Source organism: Idiotropiscis lumnitzeri, unplaced genomic scaffold, assembly GCF_059441095.1.
Source record: "Idiotropiscis lumnitzeri isolate Australia: NSW breed Sydney's pygmy pipehorse unplaced genomic scaffold, RoL_Ilum_1.0 HiC_scaffold_69, whole genome shotgun sequence".
Lineage (NCBI taxonomy): Eukaryota > Metazoa > Chordata > Actinopteri > Syngnathiformes > Syngnathidae > Idiotropiscis > Idiotropiscis lumnitzeri.
The window spans coordinates 1,030,071-1,048,032 of NW_028283607.1; the positions used below are offsets into that span (position 1 = coordinate 1,030,071).

The 17,962-nt window shown below is 40.4% G+C and overlaps 1 protein-coding gene across 1 annotated transcript; it reads right to left on the bottom strand.

Moving 5' to 3' along the window:
- Nucleotides 1-4,589: 4,589 nt before the first annotated feature.
- LOC148315642 (uncharacterized) lies at nucleotides 4,590-16,421 on the bottom strand. Its single transcript, XM_088287441.1, has 10 exons — nucleotides 16,221-16,421; nucleotides 15,406-15,454; nucleotides 12,504-12,547; nucleotides 10,745-10,795; nucleotides 8,236-10,549; nucleotides 8,068-8,139; nucleotides 7,876-7,950; nucleotides 6,483-6,536; nucleotides 6,120-6,182; nucleotides 4,590-4,834 (listed from the first exon to the last, which is right to left on the bottom strand). The coding sequence occupies exons 1-10, from the start codon at nucleotides 16,221-16,223 to the stop codon at nucleotides 4,626-4,628; spliced, it is 2,934 nt and encodes a 977-aa protein (XP_088143567.1). The 5' UTR covers nucleotides 16,224-16,421; the 3' UTR covers nucleotides 4,590-4,625.
- Between the last annotated feature and the right edge of the window lie 1,541 nt (nucleotides 16,422-17,962).

A 17,962-nucleotide genomic window follows, 5' to 3' on the forward strand; every position in this document is an offset into this window, starting at 1 on the left:
TGGGCGGGACCAAAGAATTTGGGTTTCCTTTGAGCTAGGAGGCAGTCAAAGGCAGTCCAATCCCCTGCAACATAAAGCGCCTAGCTCTGGGGACATGGAATGTCATTTCTCTGGTAGGGAATGAACCCGAGCTGGTGTGTGACTAGACCAGTGGTTCTCAATTATTTCCTGTCATGCCCCCCCTACCAAGAAGAAAACAATTCGCACCCCCCCCCCACCACAATTTTTTTTACATTTCGTACTAATGTACATGTTCTTTGCATTTTAATGTTAGATTGTCAATAAAATATCTTACCTTGACAAAGCTAAATTGATAAAAAAAATATATCATTTTGAGAACGACTATTGTGAGGATCTCGAAACTCAGTACTCTGTGGTGCTAATATTGATGAGATGATAAATATTTACTATACGTTTTTGTTTTTTAACTTTAAGAAATCAAACAGTTATTAATACGTACATAATATAGAAAAGACAAAAAGAGCAAGGGGGATTTTAAACAAAAATTCTTCATAAAGCAACAGTTTTAATAATATACGTTTTTTTTTGTTTACAATACGTTTGACGTCGAACCTCTTTGTCGTGATGACGTCAGCCACTTCCGTGGTCCAGCCTGAGAGCATCTACTAAATTGCTCACGTAGACGTCGTCTTATTTTGTTTCGATAACTAATGGTTGCAATGCAACATTTCTGTTCATAGCTGCTGGCTCTCCGCCCAAACGCGGTTCGAGTCAGACTTCTGTTAAAAGTCGAGCGTCCATCGAAGCAATTCATTTTAGCGATTAGCGCGCTTAGCGCCTCCTTGCTTGCCTCCTCATTTAGAACGCTACTTGTTTGCAGTGTTGTTTATTTGCCATCACGTTGCTTGTTGCTGCTGCTGTGCGCGGACTTACATATAGTTCCAATGAAGTCCGTTGTGCTGCGGCGCAAGATAGCTTGGCGCGGGGCATTTAAGGAGCGGCGAAAGAAATCACTTCACTTTTTTTTTAATCAGTGCTGCGTGACAGCGCGACCCTTTTTTTTTTTAATCAGTACTGCGTGACAGGGCGACACTTTTTTAAAACCAGTACTGCGTGAACTAGGGGCACAAACAGCTTTGACGAGCTCAAACTGGCGTTGTCTGAGATCGCCTTTTTCTGTCCCAAAACCATGCAAAAAAACATGTCCCCCAGGGTCCCACACGCCCCCCCTCAGCATCGCACCGCGCCCCCCCACTATTTGAGAATCAGACAGAGTCGGACTCGGCTCCAGACACAGTGTGTGCTCTGGTATCAGTCCTCTCAAGGGGTTTTGGACTCTGTTCCACTCTGGAGTTCCCCAATGTGATATTTCCAGGGCAGGTGTGGGTTTATTCCCCCTGGGTTGGTGCTTGTAAATTGGCGTTCATCCCAGTGGACGAGAGTGAAGCCTCCCTCCGCCTTCAGTTCGGGGGCGGGTCCTGAATGTTGTTTGTGCTGATCCACAAAATTTTTAATCATTGGACTTCTGTGACTGTCATGTCATGTTCAATGATCAATTTTGTGGTTATCGTATTTGCGACTGCATGTTTTGGACACTCGGGTGAAGAGAGGGACGGATCTTTCAACTGATCAACACCTGGTGGTGCGTTGACGATTGTGGGAGACGTCAGTCCAACCTGGCAAACCCGAATCTATTGTGAGGGTTTGCTGGGAACTTCTGACAGAATCCCCTGTCAGAAAGAGCTTCAACTCCCACCTACAGCAGAACTTTGAACATGTCCTGGAGGAATCGGGGGACATTGAGTCAGAGTGGACCATGATTCATGGGTCAATTGTTGAAGCATCCAATCTGAGCTGTGGTCGTGGTAGATGTCATTTCAGCAATTCCCAAACCCGCTGTTGGACCTCAGTGGAGCGGGATGCCGACAAGCTGGAGAAGGTGTCTTTCTGAGTGTATCCTGTGGGTGTCTGTAGACAGCTGACGGGTACCAGCTGGCCAAGCGAAATGCACCTGTGGCAGTCGCCGTAGCAAAAATTCAGGCTTGGGAGAAGTTTGCCGAACTCAAACAAAATGCTTCCAGGAATTCTGGTCCTTGTCGATAGACCGGTCGATCTATAATCTTACCCTCAGCTATGGTCACCAGATGTGGGTCGTGATCGAAAGAATGTGATCCAGGATATAAGCGGCCAAAATAAGTTTCCTCCACATATCCCTTTTAGATAGGGTGAGAAGCTTGGTCATCCAGGAGGGACTCAGAGACGATCTGCTCCTCCTCTAACTTGAGAGGCGCCAGATGAGGAGCCTCGGGCAGTTGTTTAGGATTTCTCCGGGACGCCTCCTTGGTGAGGCATCCCGTACTTGTCTCACTGGCAGGGGGCCCGAGGAATTTCTCTGCTAACACCTTTGAATCCCCCGAAAGAGTTTGAAGAAGTAGCTGGGAAGAGGGAAGTCTGGGCTTCCCCGTTAAAGATGTTGCCACCATGAACCATCCCAGGATAAGTGGTAGAAAATGGATGAATGGATGGATTAATAGTTTAAACCACAAACATTATTGACTGAAATTTTCCATTTTATTGGATTTTTTTTATCTACCCAGTAATGTAACATTGACATTAAAAACTTATTTTTCTATGGAGTCCAGAACAAGCGGTAAGGAAAGGCAGCTTAATTTATGAAGCACATTTCATTCGCAAGGCACAATGTGCTTCACACAAGCAAAGACACATCACAAACGCATTTACAAACACCACAGTGAATGAATTCAGATTGAAGACAGCTGTACTGTAGGGATGATTCTTATTTTCATATTTATTTCTACTGCATAGTATTTCTGTTTTTTGTGTTAACATGAGTTTCTTGATGCAAAAGGTTTGGATGCCCCTGCTGTACTATTTTGTATGGTGGGGTAGGCATAAGCTTGTTCTTCAGCTTTCATTACCATGTAGTGAATATTGTATGTAAATGTCAATGTAATCTTTTTTAAAAAACCAACATCCTTTGGTACCTGTATACTTCTTTTGAGTTATTCCTTGCCCTCCAGGGGGTTAAGATCAGGGGATGTGGATTGTGGGCATGTGAAGCCCTTTGAGACTTTGTGAGCTTAAGGGCTATACAAATGAATTTGACTTGATTTGACATACTAATCACATTGTGCAGTTTATCACTTTCAGCAGGAACATGTTTCGTAAGGCTCCTTTTACTTTGTTGGTAGCATTGTACTCCATGTTGACAGCTCTTAGACCATCATCTAGATGAGCTCAAGGTTCACATTTCAATCACATCTTCAACCATGACTTTGCCATCTTGAGTTAGGTAGATCGCTTCCTGTTGCAGCCATTTTGCTCAAGGTGAACCCACAATGCATGAAAACCTAAATTATTGTGTGTGCTGTAGCCATCTTGCGCAAGGTGTCCCCGCATTGTATTAAGAACTGATTTTTTTGTGTGTGTAAGCGTGTGTTTTGTGTGTGGGTGCAGTACCATTTTCGGCCACTAGGAGCAGCATAGAGCAAACACAGTTATACACAAAAATGTTGGTTTTTGTGCATCTTGGGGCTACCTTTGAAAATTTGACAGGACACTTCTTAGGTCATTTTATGACTAAATCAATGGTTAAATTCGTGGGGACCAGGTTTTGGCTCCCCACGCTATGATTGTGCTGTCAGATACTGGTCCTCACAATAGTGCAAAGACAAACACCCACACACACACGCACCCCCCCCCCACACACACACCCCTTCTTGCATTTGTTACCTTCTTAAGACCACCCATAAAATGCCTACTTTCCAGGACCACCCTTTCTAGACATCACAGGAACAAATGAAAGGCATCCTTGAACTTGGAAAAAAATCTATTTTAATTGTATCACAATATAACATTAGATTTTGCCTTTTTAAGACTACCCATAAAATGCCTACCTTTTTAAGACCACCCCAAAAAAAATGCCTACCTTTTTAAGACCACCCCCCCAAAAAATGCCTACCTTTTTAAGACCACCTTTTTTAGACATCATAGGAACAAATGAGACATCCCCGAATTAATATATATATAGATAGATAGATAAATAGATATATATTTATTAACAGTGTCACAATATTACCTAAGAATATAACCTTTAAAACCCCCAAATAAATACCTACCTTTTTTGGACAACACTTCCTTGGCATCACCAGAATTAAATACATCTCTCAACTTGGGTGTGGACAATGTATTTTAACAGTACCACATTTGGCAAATGTTAAATAAACCCTGACATGAACAAGCATTTTGCTTCCTTCAACAGCAAAAGCAAACGTTTGCTGCTCAAGTTGCAAATGTTAGCCGCGCAGTGAGGGGCTTAAAGCTCAATTCTCTTTAAAGTAAGCCATATGTTGGATCTAAATTAAACTAAATTAACTATCCTATTGATGTCGACGGTATGATGACACTTACACCTGTTTTTTTAAAATAAGTTACAAAAGAGCAACCACTAAATAAAAGAATAATATAATATGAATAATAAAAATAATAAATGAAGTAAATAGATCAAATTTGAGACAAGTCTGCAGTTTCTCCTACCGACTTATTATGTCATCAAAGGATGTCATTTATTATACGTAATAAATATATACATTATACAGTGTGTGCAGCACATTATACAGCGAGAAAGTAGTGGTGACCTGTGTCTATAGCCTCTGATCAGAAACAATCCTGTTGTGGACATAGAATTTAACGGCCTTCCAGTCCCTCTCAGCAAGGGCTCCCGGGGAAGCTGCGATGCATCTCTCGCAGTCTGCTTTTCCCGGGGTCTTACCCGTGCGTATAAAGTCCATCAAAGAGTGTTCAACAGCCTTAACCTCTTCAGTTGACCACTTTCGTTTGGGTCGATTCGTACCTTGAAAAGAGAGTAAAAACACTTAAAGCACAGATACTTTGGAAATTAAAGACATTCTTGACTTTCCTCCCTGCCCAATAGGTGTAGTCTCTGTGCCTATTGTTTTCCAAGAACTTGGGTTGACCTGAATAGGTTGTCAGTGAATATAATCGGGGCTGCGACGATATTACAAAAAATATATATTTTATAATATATAAAATAAATACATCACAATACATTTATCCTTATTGATAGCTTCTTTTTGTTCTCAAACAAATCACAGCCGACACATTTGTTGTTGATGCTACCAGCAAAAGAGGATTCTGAATTAATCATTAAAAAAACAGACAAGGCATTCCATTTGGAAGGTGAGGAAAGGAAAGGAAAATTCACTTCATGTTAATTAGGTGTTGAACTGTTCACTTGTGCAGTACGATTTCATTTACATTTTTTGTTGTTGTCTTTTCCTACCACACCAGCTTTAGGCTATCATCTTATTTTTCTTCTTAAGTTCTTTTACTCAGATTAACTAGGTAACTACAAGAGGAGTTTACGTCAACTCAGGGTGATCTGCAGGTCATTGCCTGTGAATATTCTCATTCATGCAGGTCATTTTATTCTGAAGGCATTGAATCAATTGCAACTGGACTGTTCTGTTTGACTAGGTTCACATTGAAGAGAAATGCAACCCGGATTGGATGTTTTTTTTTTGCCCATATATGACCTGCATCTTGTTTTTTGTGATAGTCTGATTAAGATTTTTTTCAAATCCAACCTGGGTTGCTTTTATATGTGGTCCTATTGGATTTTTTGCAAAGCAACCACAATCTGAACAGCCGGCTCACATATGTACATCCTTGATTTTACTGATTCGCTTCACGCAGGCATAGACAACTGTTTGATTGTCCGTGAATCTGCAAAGTTGTAATGAGTCACGGTATTGGCTTTATATTTATCTTTAATTTAATTCCACTTGAAACAAAGCAAAAAGTGCACATTTGTCATAACTGTAGTCACCACATAAACGGCAATGACGTAACATTATCTTTAGGGGTGTCTCCATGAAACATCAGGAGGTTATTTTCACATCTTAACACTATTTGTAAGGCAAAGGCAATGCAATGAGTAACTATCCCTGCCGAGCAGAAGAGACTGGACGTAGTAACTTGTGTCTGGCATGAAAAGGGTAAATGAGCATTTTGTTTCCCTCTTGCTATTCAGTTACAGTGTCTAGAAACTTCTACAACAATAATTTAATTTACATGTACAAGGCACAGGAGACCTAAAAATGATAGGACATTCTTACCTCGTGATCCTCGCTTCTGTCCAAGTTGTCCACCTTTCTTATCCTGAGGTGGAGGTTCCTCTCCTGGAAAATATTCATGGGAAATAAAATCATTTACAATGCATCACTAGCCTATTGTCATATCATTAAGTGGTGAAAACAAGGCATGAGTTAATATTTTCATTCTGGTACAATTTATCCACCCATTGGGCAACACTACTTGAGTAACATTGCCCTAGCTCGTTGCAAGAGGGCTCTTTTTTGCGAGTCGCTTTTTTTTTTTTTTTAATTTTCAAGTCAAAATTCTCAATTTTCAGCTCAATATATTCATTGTTTGGTGAGCCAGTGACATAAATGTAAAAGTCAAAGCCATGTTTCACACACCTGAATGCTGTTCTTCTCCAGGTTGTTGTTTTTGTCGAAGAACTGAAGCTCCGCCTGGAAAACATTCATAGAAAATGACCTCGGAGAAAGAATGAGCCTCTGCAACTTTTGTAATTGTATGCCCATCCAGCGTCACTGTACAGAAACATTCATAAAACAAAGCAATAAAATTCATGTCGAAACACAGGACACATAAAACAAAATTCTAGCCACCAGAGCCTTGATTCTGTCCAAGCTGTTGCTTTGAAGCACCTTTTCCAGGATCCTCCCCTGGAAAATAGTAATCAGGAGCAAAATGATGTAGATAGCTTGTCTAGCCTACTGACACCTCATAGGCAGAGAAAACATGGCAGAAATTCTCAAGATATATTGGTTCCGTTTATCAGCCCATTGGGCATCACTAGATGTCTGATCTCGGAAGGTGACGAGACAGCCTACAGAGAGGAGGTAAAGAGACTGACAACTTGGTGCAAGGACAACAGACTGCACCTTAACTCTGCTAAAACAAAGGAGATTGTCGTCGACTTCAGGAGGAACAAGACGCTGCCGCCCCCCCTCTGCATCGAAGGCGTGTGTGTGGAGAGGGTCCACACGTTCAAGTTCCTGGGAGTACAGATCTCCGATGACCTTTCTTGGAGTCACAACACCACAGCAGTGGTAAAGAAGGTCCGCCAACGTCTGCACTTCCTGAGAGTCCTCAGGAAATTCAACCTGGACAGGAAGCTGCTGCTGGCCTTCTACCACTCGTCCATCGAGAGCCTGCTGACGTACTGTGTCTCCACCTGGTACAGCGGCTGCACTGAGGCGGACAGAGTGAGGCTCCAGAGGACAGTCAAAACAGCGCAAAGGATTATTGGCTGCCCTCTCCCCCCACTGTCGGACATCTACACCGCCCGGTGCCTCAGAAGGGCTCTCAACATCGTCAATGACAATACCCACCCGAACTCACACCTGTTCGACCTGTTGCCCTCTGGCAGGCGCTACAGATGCATCAAATCAAGGACCAATAGACTGAGAAACAGTTTCTTTCCGAGAGCCATCTCCATACTGAACTCTCACACACACACACGAGACCACCCTGATGTGTTTCTATATGCCCTATTCAGCACTGAATTCCATTGCACTGTCTTCTTTATTTATCTAATTTATATATTTGTCTGTATTATTGTTGTATTGCACTGGAGAGGGGAGCCCTCTAATCTCGTTGCACACTTGAGTACAATGACAATAAAGGGATTTCTATTCTATTCTATTCTAGATCAGGAACATTCACCACCTATCTGTTGGTGAAAGTTATACAGCAACATTACTGTTAATAGAGCTGACGGACATATTTGACTGACATATTAGTTAGCGACCATCAGGACACGTAATCAACATGCAAAATTCTTACCTGCTGAGCCTTGCTTCTGTGCAAGCCGCCTCTGTTTTGAAGCACATTTCTTCTTCTGATTAACCTGTTCCCCTCCTGGCAAACATTCAATTTGGCACTGATGTTATTTTTACATGCAAACCGACCGTCAATGAAACATAACTTTAATTTACAAAAAAAATTTCTTGTCTGGCACACAAATCAGAAGAATACCTGACATATCTGCTGCAGCACCAAGATCATCATCTTGAGATGAAGAGCTTTCTTGCATTATGTCAGTTTGGTCTTTATGGTGACAAACAAAGGCAGATTAAGTCAAATACCAGTGAATTTAAATTATAGAGGTGGAAAGGCATCTTATCCTTAGAATAATTTTCTTACCATTGGGGCAAATCACGATTTGATCCAGGCTTTTTCCCTTAAATTCTCCTAGTCTGCCCTGTTCACAGGCCATCAAGACCTTGCTTATCTTTGCCAATTGCAAAGTTCCTTCGGGGAGGCGATAAAATTTTCTGTGCACCCTGATGTCATGTCCTAGAAAGTCTGCCAAAAGATCTTGTTCAGTGTCATTGAGATTGAGTACTCTTGAAAGAGTGGCCACTTGTTTTCTCAGTTTAGTGGAAGACAGAGTTGCAGGACTTTGGGCCCCACAGTTTTTAGCCAACTCCCGGATACAGTCAGACCCACGAAGTCTTGTTCCAAACCCTGGTCTAGCAAACAAATACATATTTTCACCAACACCACATGAGCTTCGCTCCTCAACAAGTAGCTCGAGAGACTGCACCATAGCAGGAGTTAAGATAATAGGCACCTTCCTGCCGCGCTTCCCACGAATTTCTACACGCTCAAAATGTTGGCAAAGCTTTTTTTCCAGTCCAGTCAGGGCGTCTCCAACATCCTCATTAAATGTTGACTTATCCCGTGTGATAAATACTTCTAAGCTCATCTTCGAGACTTCACCTTCGCGCCTTCTGTTGAAAAAGATTATCTGTGCTAATATAACTTTAACAAGATTGCTCCAATTCCTTGAGTTTTTTTCGTACAATAATTGCTGGTGATATTGTTTTTGCTTGTCCGCCATGTGCATGTGCATTTTTTTGACATCCTCTGCTAATGGTATGAGCTTCGGTTTGTTCCACTTCTTCTCCTCCAGTGTGCGGTACGCAGCAGAAGAAATCATTTCGTTCCAGGTTAGACTGTACATACGCCTAAACTCTTCGACCACCTGCCTCTTTTCGTTGTTTTGTGTTGAGAGGGCTACAGCCTCCATAATGTCTGCAACCCTCTGGATGCTTTGCCCTAGCTTTGTAGCTAGTGTGGGTTTCTCAAATGTATTGATCTGATCATCAAAGCCAGCTACTAATTTCACAGCTCGAATTACATGTTCAAAGTGTTGTGGATTAATATAATCCTCCAGTGTTTTTAGAGGGGTCACTGTCCTTCCGAAAATCACAAGTCTCCCCAGTCCTCGCATAATTTGGCGGATGTTGTCGTGCTGGGAAGCAGTTTCACGGTGCTTGTTGTACATTTTTTCTCCGACTTTCATGATGTATTTATCACCTTTAATAGCAAGGGTTATTTCATCTTGAGTCATCTTATTCACTAGGGCCCATACTTTCGTGCTCACATCTTTAGGTGCTGGTTGAGCAGAAGCACACAGTGATTGTATTCTTGTTTTCCCCGGTAATGTTCTGCGAACACTTTGTGCAAGCACGCACCGTTTCGCATGCTTCCACATAGACTTGCGCTTGAAGTACCCAAAGCATGCAAAACAATGCTGATAGTCCTTTGGATTGCTCTTGCCTTCACTTTGTTGTCTACAAGCTACCAGTGTCCCTTCTCCTTTCGTGAGTGCATCAATGTTTTGTGCTCGATTTCCCTGCTTGCGAAGGAGATCCAGCAGATTTCTCCTTTCCTTCGACTTTTTGGGATATATCACTGCATTGGCAACTTCACTTTTATCCTTATGTTTCCGTTCCAAGTGTCGTGCAATTTTTGATTGTGGTTCCCTGCAGTAAAGGCAGTAGTTTTTCTTCTGGTGGTATTTTTTAGATCCATCTACTTTTGTAACATTAGCTACAACAGGAGAATCACACTTTTTATCAGACCGTGCCTTATGATAGGATGTTTTAAATCTAGTGTAAGTCTTTTTCTTTCTTCTTTCAAACATAGAGTCCTCTGTGTCGTCTTCTACTCGAGAAATTTTGATTCTCTTGTCACTCTTTTTCTGTCTTTTTTTGGTCTTCAGTCTTGATTCACCTGAATTGTCTTCTTCACTCACACTTAAGCAACTCTTATCACGCTTTTGGGGTCTTATTTTGGTCTTCACTCTTAGACTTGAATATCTCTTGTCACTCTTGCGCCTTTTTTTTGTCTTCAGTCTTCCATCATTAGAATCTTCATCTTCACTCAAACTTGAGCATCTCTTGTCGCTCTTTTTGTGTCTTTTCTTAATTTTCAATCTTGATACCCCTAAATCCTCTTTGTTGCTAGAAAACAACGTCAGATTGTCGTGCGTCCCTGTTTTTAGCTGGGGTTCATAAGAGTCTTCTTCCCTGGAATGTATTTTTTCATCTCTGCTTTGTTCTGATGATTCGTCAGAATTGGCCTCTGATGATGCTGGTACATACTCATCCCCACTGCTGTCATTGGAAAGTGACACTTCAGAGTTGTCCTCCAGCATTCCTTTGGTCAACTACAACAGGACAGAGACATAAGAATCAAAACAGATGCAACTTCACATCACAAGTCTTCCCTAAAATAGAATAATTTATTAAGCTGACAATACAAAAAGGACAATACAAAACAAAATTTGACTCCTGTGACTTCCATTTAAATCTGACAATTACAAATACAAGCATGTTCTGAAGAACATAGGAGCTATACTTACAAATACACTCTCTTCTCGTGTTAAGGGCGGAACCACTATTTCATCCTGCAACTGCCAAAATTGTAAAGGGAATTATTAGAATTTTAGTTCAAGCATTTTGAAAGTATAACAGACAATACACCAGATGTTATTATATATACATAACAGGCTATGTTACAGCTTGCGCTGTTGTGAAACTATATAAAGTTGTATTGTATAATTTAACATTATAGTATTACTATTTAAAATTAATAATAATTAAATATAAATATGTAAAAACCTTTTGGGGCTCGTTAACTTGTGGAAGAGAAGATAAACCGCAATCAATGGGGGAAAAAAATGGATGGATGGGGAGATAAAGGGCTGAACGATTTATCGTTTTGGGACCGAAATCTCAGACAACGCAATATCGAGATCGTCAAAGCTGCGGTTTGCGTCACACATTCACGAAGCAGATCACAAAAAAAAAAAAAGAAAAAAAAAAAAAAAGAAACAAAAGCCTTGTGCTGTTGTCCGAAGCCCCGAAAGTTATTTCTTTCCCCCCTGCTTGAGTGCGCAGCGCCAAGCTATCTTGCGCCGCTGGACTATGGACTTTATTTGTACTATAAGAAAGTCCGTGCACAGCAGCAGCATCAAGCTGTATAATTACAAATAAACGACCGCTCTAACACGTAGCGTTTTCTCAGAGGCGGCAAACAAAAAGCAAAGTATAGCGTTAGTTGTACAGTCGACTTTTCACAGAAGTCTGGTTAGAAACGCGTTAGGGTGGAAAGCCGGCAGCAATTAACATAAATGTTATCTTGCAATCAGTACGTATCTAGGCATAGACACAATAAGATGACGGCTATAATAGCAATATAGCAGACGCTCTGCGACCGGAACACGTAAACGGATGACTTAATCATGACGAAGAGGTCCGATGTCAAACGTATAGTAAATATTTATAATCTCATCAATAATATTTGCACCATAGAGTATTGGGTTTTGAGATCTACACAATAATAGGTCTCAAATGTATATATTTTAAGCAATTTTGCTTTGCTAAAGGGACAATGATTTCATTGACATAATCTGACATTTATGTACAAAGAAAATGTACATTAGTACAAAATGTAAAACAATTTGGGCTTTAAAAAATACATTTCAAATACACAATTACACATAAATACAAAAATACAAATTTATAAAACTATTTTTTTAAAACTTGGAAAAAACGGCCCTGCTCACGAAATCTCTGAAGTGTCTTTGCATTATTACAGTAATAGCTTTTATTGTTTTTACTGGTATAATGGCATGCTCTGTAATGTCTGTAAATGTCACTGTACATTATGCAGAAAATCGCAATCGTAATATCTGTCAGAAAAATGACAAGTTTTTCCTAAAATCATTCAGCCCCAGACAGAGAGAGAGAGAGAGAGAGAGAGATGTAAATTAATGTTACACTTGTCCATAAACAATCAGTATAAAGAGATTATTATGCAAGTTAGCAAAGAAAAAGGCTCGCTGAATATTAAGGAATGTGAGTGTGTTGCTCAGCTGGACAAATGTAAGGTTTTCCCCATGTGTTGAAATTAAATTAGATTACATTACAAAAATAAGGTTGAAAGCCAATTGAGAGCCAAAGGCAAAGTAAGTAAGTCTGTCTTTTTCTCTGTTAAAACAAAAATTAAACCAAAACAGAATAACATGAAAAAAATGTTGCCGGGGAGACCTCATTAAAAAATTTTCATGTTTTAATTTCCACTTTCCATTTTAAGATCTCAAATATAACATATCCTACCTTTACGTTCTGTTCAACATGACAGCTATCCATTACATCAGCAACTGCAACGAAATCACATGAGAGAAGAGCATTAACCAGGTTCCTAATGAGCTAACAGCAGCCATGTGCCTTTATTATAAACTTTCACCTCACCATGAAAATTATTAGAGTTAGCGCATCCGAGACAATAAAAATACATAAAGCCATGATCAGCCATGCTAAGTACACGAAACATCTTTCACTGAAGATGCACAACTACTTGGAACAAAGGTCACTCAGTAAAAGGATAAGTTTGGCTCAATTCCATCTGTTACATTATTTTATTTGTTGTAGTTTTCTGTCAGATTCTCAAGGAATATGGTTGAGGTAATTCAAACATTGGAGAAAGCCCTTGCGCGATGAAGAACCCACTTGTGGTAAAAGCCATCAATAACAAGCTTCCTGAATTTGTGAAGAAAGCAAAGCTTGTCTTTATGGTCAATCGAAAAAATAGTGTCACGTAAGTCAATCATTTTGATTATTATCTTGCATTTCTGAATGAGCAATAGGATAACCTCAAGAGACTTGAGCATCTCAAAAGCACATAAAAGCTCTGACAAGATGGATAACAAACTAACACACACAAAAAATGCTGCGACTAAATCCATAAATGATTGTGTTGTTTGTGGAGATGAGAATCACAAACACCATGACAAGATCCTACTGAAAATGTTTAAGGTCTGAAGACATGCCCAAAAAGAAGGTATTGCGAAACGGAATGATGTATGTGCCTTGAGAGGCACGTCCATGGTGGTGGGTGTAAAGACCAGTACATGTGCAAGAATAAAGACTGTATGAAAATGGGCTCTTCAGATCGCCACTACCTCCTTGGCTCCAAAAGTGAAGCTAAGAAATATGAACGAGGGAAAAGCACCGCAGGGAAAAGACAGCGGAAATAAAAGTCAAACAGAGAAACAAGAAAGATTCTGAAGTGAACGTTTTCCAGCTATAGCAGAAAGATGCAAAAAGGCTGTAAAAAGGCCTGGAATAAGGAATTCCACAATGTCAAACTTGGTGGTTCTCAAAGAAAGTGGACTGCAAGAGAGTCCAGTCCTGATGATGTTGTTGAAAGTCCTGACTAATGCAGGACAAAATAAAGTTCCTCTTACGTGCGGGTAATTGTGACACAAATCTAACACCATACTGTAGATCAGGCATAACCAAATGGCGGACCTCGGTCCGGATGCGGACTGACTGATGGTTCGGACTGGACCCATGACCAATTTATGATAAATGTACACGAACAGAATTTTTTTTCAGGCTACATTCGCAAATGTGGTCGCTTCTATTACGGTAAATGCGTCACTGATTTGAGCCAATCAAATCTTTTGTTTCTGATCCACTGCCAAATGTGCAGCAGACATGAAGAGAGTGCTTGCTCAAAAGTTAGCAAGGTCGATGCGTGTTGTTTTAAAAATGAATGGACGGAGAAATTGATGTTCATTCTGGCTTCAGCCGGTTTAAAACCAGTGTGCGTCATTTGCTCCGAAACCGTCGCACCAACACGAAGTGCCACTACGAAACAAGGCACTGCTCTTTTGCTCAAAGTTGTCTGCTGAAGTCTGAGGAGAGAGCACGCAAAAACATCGAACTTTGAGTGCAGTCTTGCGGATTTTTACATTTTCCATTTTCGTTTACAGCCAGCGGCATGCAAACGAATGTTCACTAAAAGTATCATTCATGGATTTTGGGCAAACATTAAAAAAAAAAAAAAGTTCAGTCAGGGCAGTTGCGAAGGAGTGCTAAAATGCGGCTAACAAAAATTATTTAAAGGAAAACACAAAGACCAGGTATGTGAAATAATCAACCAAATTCTAAGCCTTCCCTTTTTTTAGGCGGACAACTCTTTGATTTCAGGAAAAAAACGGGAAAAGACATTAACTCAATGCTCAGCAGTTGATTTATTTCTGCAGGAGATATTTTCCTTTTTTTTATCTGCAAGTGTCGCCCTTAAATCCTTTAACCTGGAGCCGCTTACATTTTCTTGAATGTGAAATAAACCCCTTATATTTATTTGACTGGGAAATGTGTTTAATGGTAACATTGTTAAATATTTAGTATATAAGTGTGCTCTATTTAAAATTACTCTAAATATTAAAACTATATAAAAATGTGAACATAGGCTAGACCAGTGATTCTCAAATTGTGGGGCGCGCCCATGCTGAGGGGGGCACGTGGGACCCTGAGGATGCTTTTTTTCCGCCGTGGTATGGCTGAATGATGCATTGTTTTAGGACCGAAAAAGGCGATCTCAAACAACACGAGTTTGAGCCCTTTGACTCTAATTTTTGTCTTTTCTATATTATGTACATTTTAATAACTGTGTTTGGTTTGGTAAAAAAAAAAAAAAAAAAAAAAACTAAATATTTATCATCTCATCAATATTTGCACAACAGAGTACTGTATTTTGAACTCCTCACAATAATAGTCCTAAAATTTATATTTCTTATCAATTTAGCTTTGTTAAGGGATATTTTATTGACAATCTAACATCAACATACAAAGAACATGCACATTAGTACAAAATGTAAAAAAAAATTGGTGGGGGGGCGCGAATTGTTTTCTTCTTGGTAGGAGGGGCGTGACAGGATATAATTGAGAAGCACTGGGCTAGACAATAAGGGAAGTAGGACTTTGATTCGAACCTTTTGATTGGAAGAAATTTTAGTAGTGGGCCTCTGTGACTTTTAATTGAATACCCCTGCTGTAGATTCTGCCTACAGCACGGAGAATGCAGGGATCTGTGATTTATTCCTGATTTTGATTAATTGAACAGTTTATCAAACGCATTTTGTAGTGATATTGATTACTGGCCTATCCTGACACAAATTAGATTTACCCCACCACTAAGCCCCCACCACCCCTTCGTCCCCCAACTCACCTGCGCCGTCAAAAGTGTCACCACTGGAAAAGAAATCTGTGCCTTCCTCCTGTAAACAGTGACACAATCAAAGATCATCAGATCACAGAACTACTTTCACTTTACAGCCTCAGACATTTTAAGTGTTGCTTACCAGGAGTGTTAAACTCACTACACTTCACATATAGCATAATTTGTAGTAATATTTACTTGAAAAAAAACTTGTCAAGTTTTTCAAGTAAATATCACTCCCCAATATTTGCAGTGTATAGTTTTAACCCCTGGCTTACACAACCATTGGGCTATCATATTAATCAGTTTGGTCATTCAGTTTTAACAGACTAAAAATCAAATAATTTATTGTGTCATAATGTGGCTTTTACCAAAATATACCGTATCTCAATGAACAATATCTAGAGCACCTACGCGAAACAGGCCTATACTAAAAAAGTACAATGACGCATGTAAAAAAAAAAAAGTAAACCGCATGACAATGGAAGGAAGATGAACTAATCATCATCATCCATCATCATCCTGTCCTCTGCTTCTTTCTCTTTCGCACTCATCGTGCATTCTACTTTACACAGACTTTAGAAGCTTCATTATAACGTGTATTTCACAAAAACAATAAACCAAATTAATGGATTCAACTGTTTTACTCGACGCTGGCGCGTGTACAGGCCGCTTATTAACAAATAACTTAGCATTAAATATGCGGCAACCATCCTGGAGAAGTTCCACCACACTGACACAAAGTTAGCTCATTTTACATTGCTCGAACTCCCGTGTGAAAATTGAAGGCAAGTAAAAAGGGAATACAAAAATAAAACACTTACCATTTCTCTTGAATGCCCGGCAGCTTGAGCCCAATGTCCTGTACTCTCGATGCTTGTGGTTAGTCGAGCGAATTTGCCGATAAGCAGGTGAGCGGTCGAAAAGGGAGTGCTTGTTTTTAACACAGCACACACCACCGTAACAGCGAACGTAGTTATCAAGAGCAAAAAAGAGAAACTGGTTAAGATTTTTCAATCCATTATGCGGCCAAGAACTCATGATAACTTATATCTCGTCATGATATGTTTTTTCTTGAAACGACAAGTGATCGGTGAATGGGGAGGAGGGGGCAATTGTTCGACTTCGCACCAGTAACGGGAGAAAGATAGTACGTTTGGGGACCTCTCTGTTCCACACAAGCATACAAGTAAAAGAGACACACAAGCGGCTGTCCAGTTAAATCGCAGCCGCAACACGGCCACCAAATTAGTTATTAGTTATTTTTTGTACTACTACCTGAGCTTGCTTAGTTGTTTTACTTACTTTCTATTTGGTCTGTTTTAGACATCAGAAATGTAATTATGGTAAACACATACTTCAAATCAATTACCCCCCACGCCCATTTATTTTTCAATGCAAGTTACAGTACAGTAAAAGAATTTCTCAAACAGTTGAGGGAGTTCAAGAAGGAGTGAAAGTGCCAAAATTAATTAAACAAATACACCATGAAATGTTTAATTAAAATTATCAATAACAAATTCGATGTTTAATTTATTAATTAAATGTAGAATAAAATAAATAAATGTGTAAACCCGGTTAGTAAAATATGGGTGAATCAACGTTGCAATATGATTTATATATATATATAGAGAGATATATAGAGATAGATAGATAGATAGATAGATAGATAGATAGATAGATAGATAGAAAGATAGATATAAATATATATATATAAATATATATATAAAAATATATATATAAATATATATCAGATCCAAGAGGAGCAGTGCAGTTTTCGTCCTGGCCTTGGAACAGTGGACCATCTCTACACTCTCTGCAGGGTGCATGGGAGTTCGCCCAACCAGTCTACATGTGTTTTGTGGACTTGGAGAAGGCGTTCGACCGTGTCCCACGGGGAGTTCTGTGGAGCGTGCTTCGGGAGTACGGGGTACAGAGCCCCTTGATACGGGCAGTTGGTTTCCTGTACCACCGATGTCAGAGTTTGGTCCGCATTGCCGGCAGTCAGTCGGATTCGTTTCCAGTGAGGGTTGGACTCTGCCAAGGCTGCCCTTTGTCACAGATTCTGTTCATAACTTTTATGGACAGAATTTCTAGGCGCAGTCGAGGCGATGAGGGGATCCGGTTTGGTGACCTGAGTATTTCATCGCTGCTTTTCGCAGATGATGTGGTACTGTTGGCTTCCTCAGGCCGTGATCTCCAACTCTCACTGGAGCGGTTCGCAGCCGAGTGTGAAGCAGTTGGGATGAAGATCAGCACCTCAAAATCTGAGACCATGGTTCTCAGCCGGAAAAGGGTGGAGTGTCCTCTCCAGGTCGGGGAGGAGATCCTGCCCCAAGTGGAGGAGTTTAAGTATCTTGGGGTCTTGTTCACGAGTGGGGGGAGGATGGAGCGGGAGATTGACAGGCGGATCGGTGCAGCCTCCGCTGTGATGCGGACGCTGTATCGGTCTGTCGTGGTGAAGAGGGAGCTGAGCCAAAAGGCGTGGCTCTCAATTTACCGGTCGATCTACGTTCCTACCCTCACCTATGGTCACGAGCTGTGGGTCGCGACGGAAAGAACAAGA

Bases quoted from the DNA above. Each gene is read 5' to 3' on its own strand.
- LOC148315642 (XM_088287441.1), bottom strand. The intron at 10,796-12,503 runs GTAGGATATGTT...CAATTTTGGCAG, and splicing joins ATGTTGAACAGAACGTAAAG to TTGCAGGATGAAATAGTGGT. The intron at 8,140-8,235 runs GTAAGAAAATTA...GTCACCATAAAG, and splicing joins AATCGTGATTTGCCCCAATG to ACCAAACTGACATAATGCAA.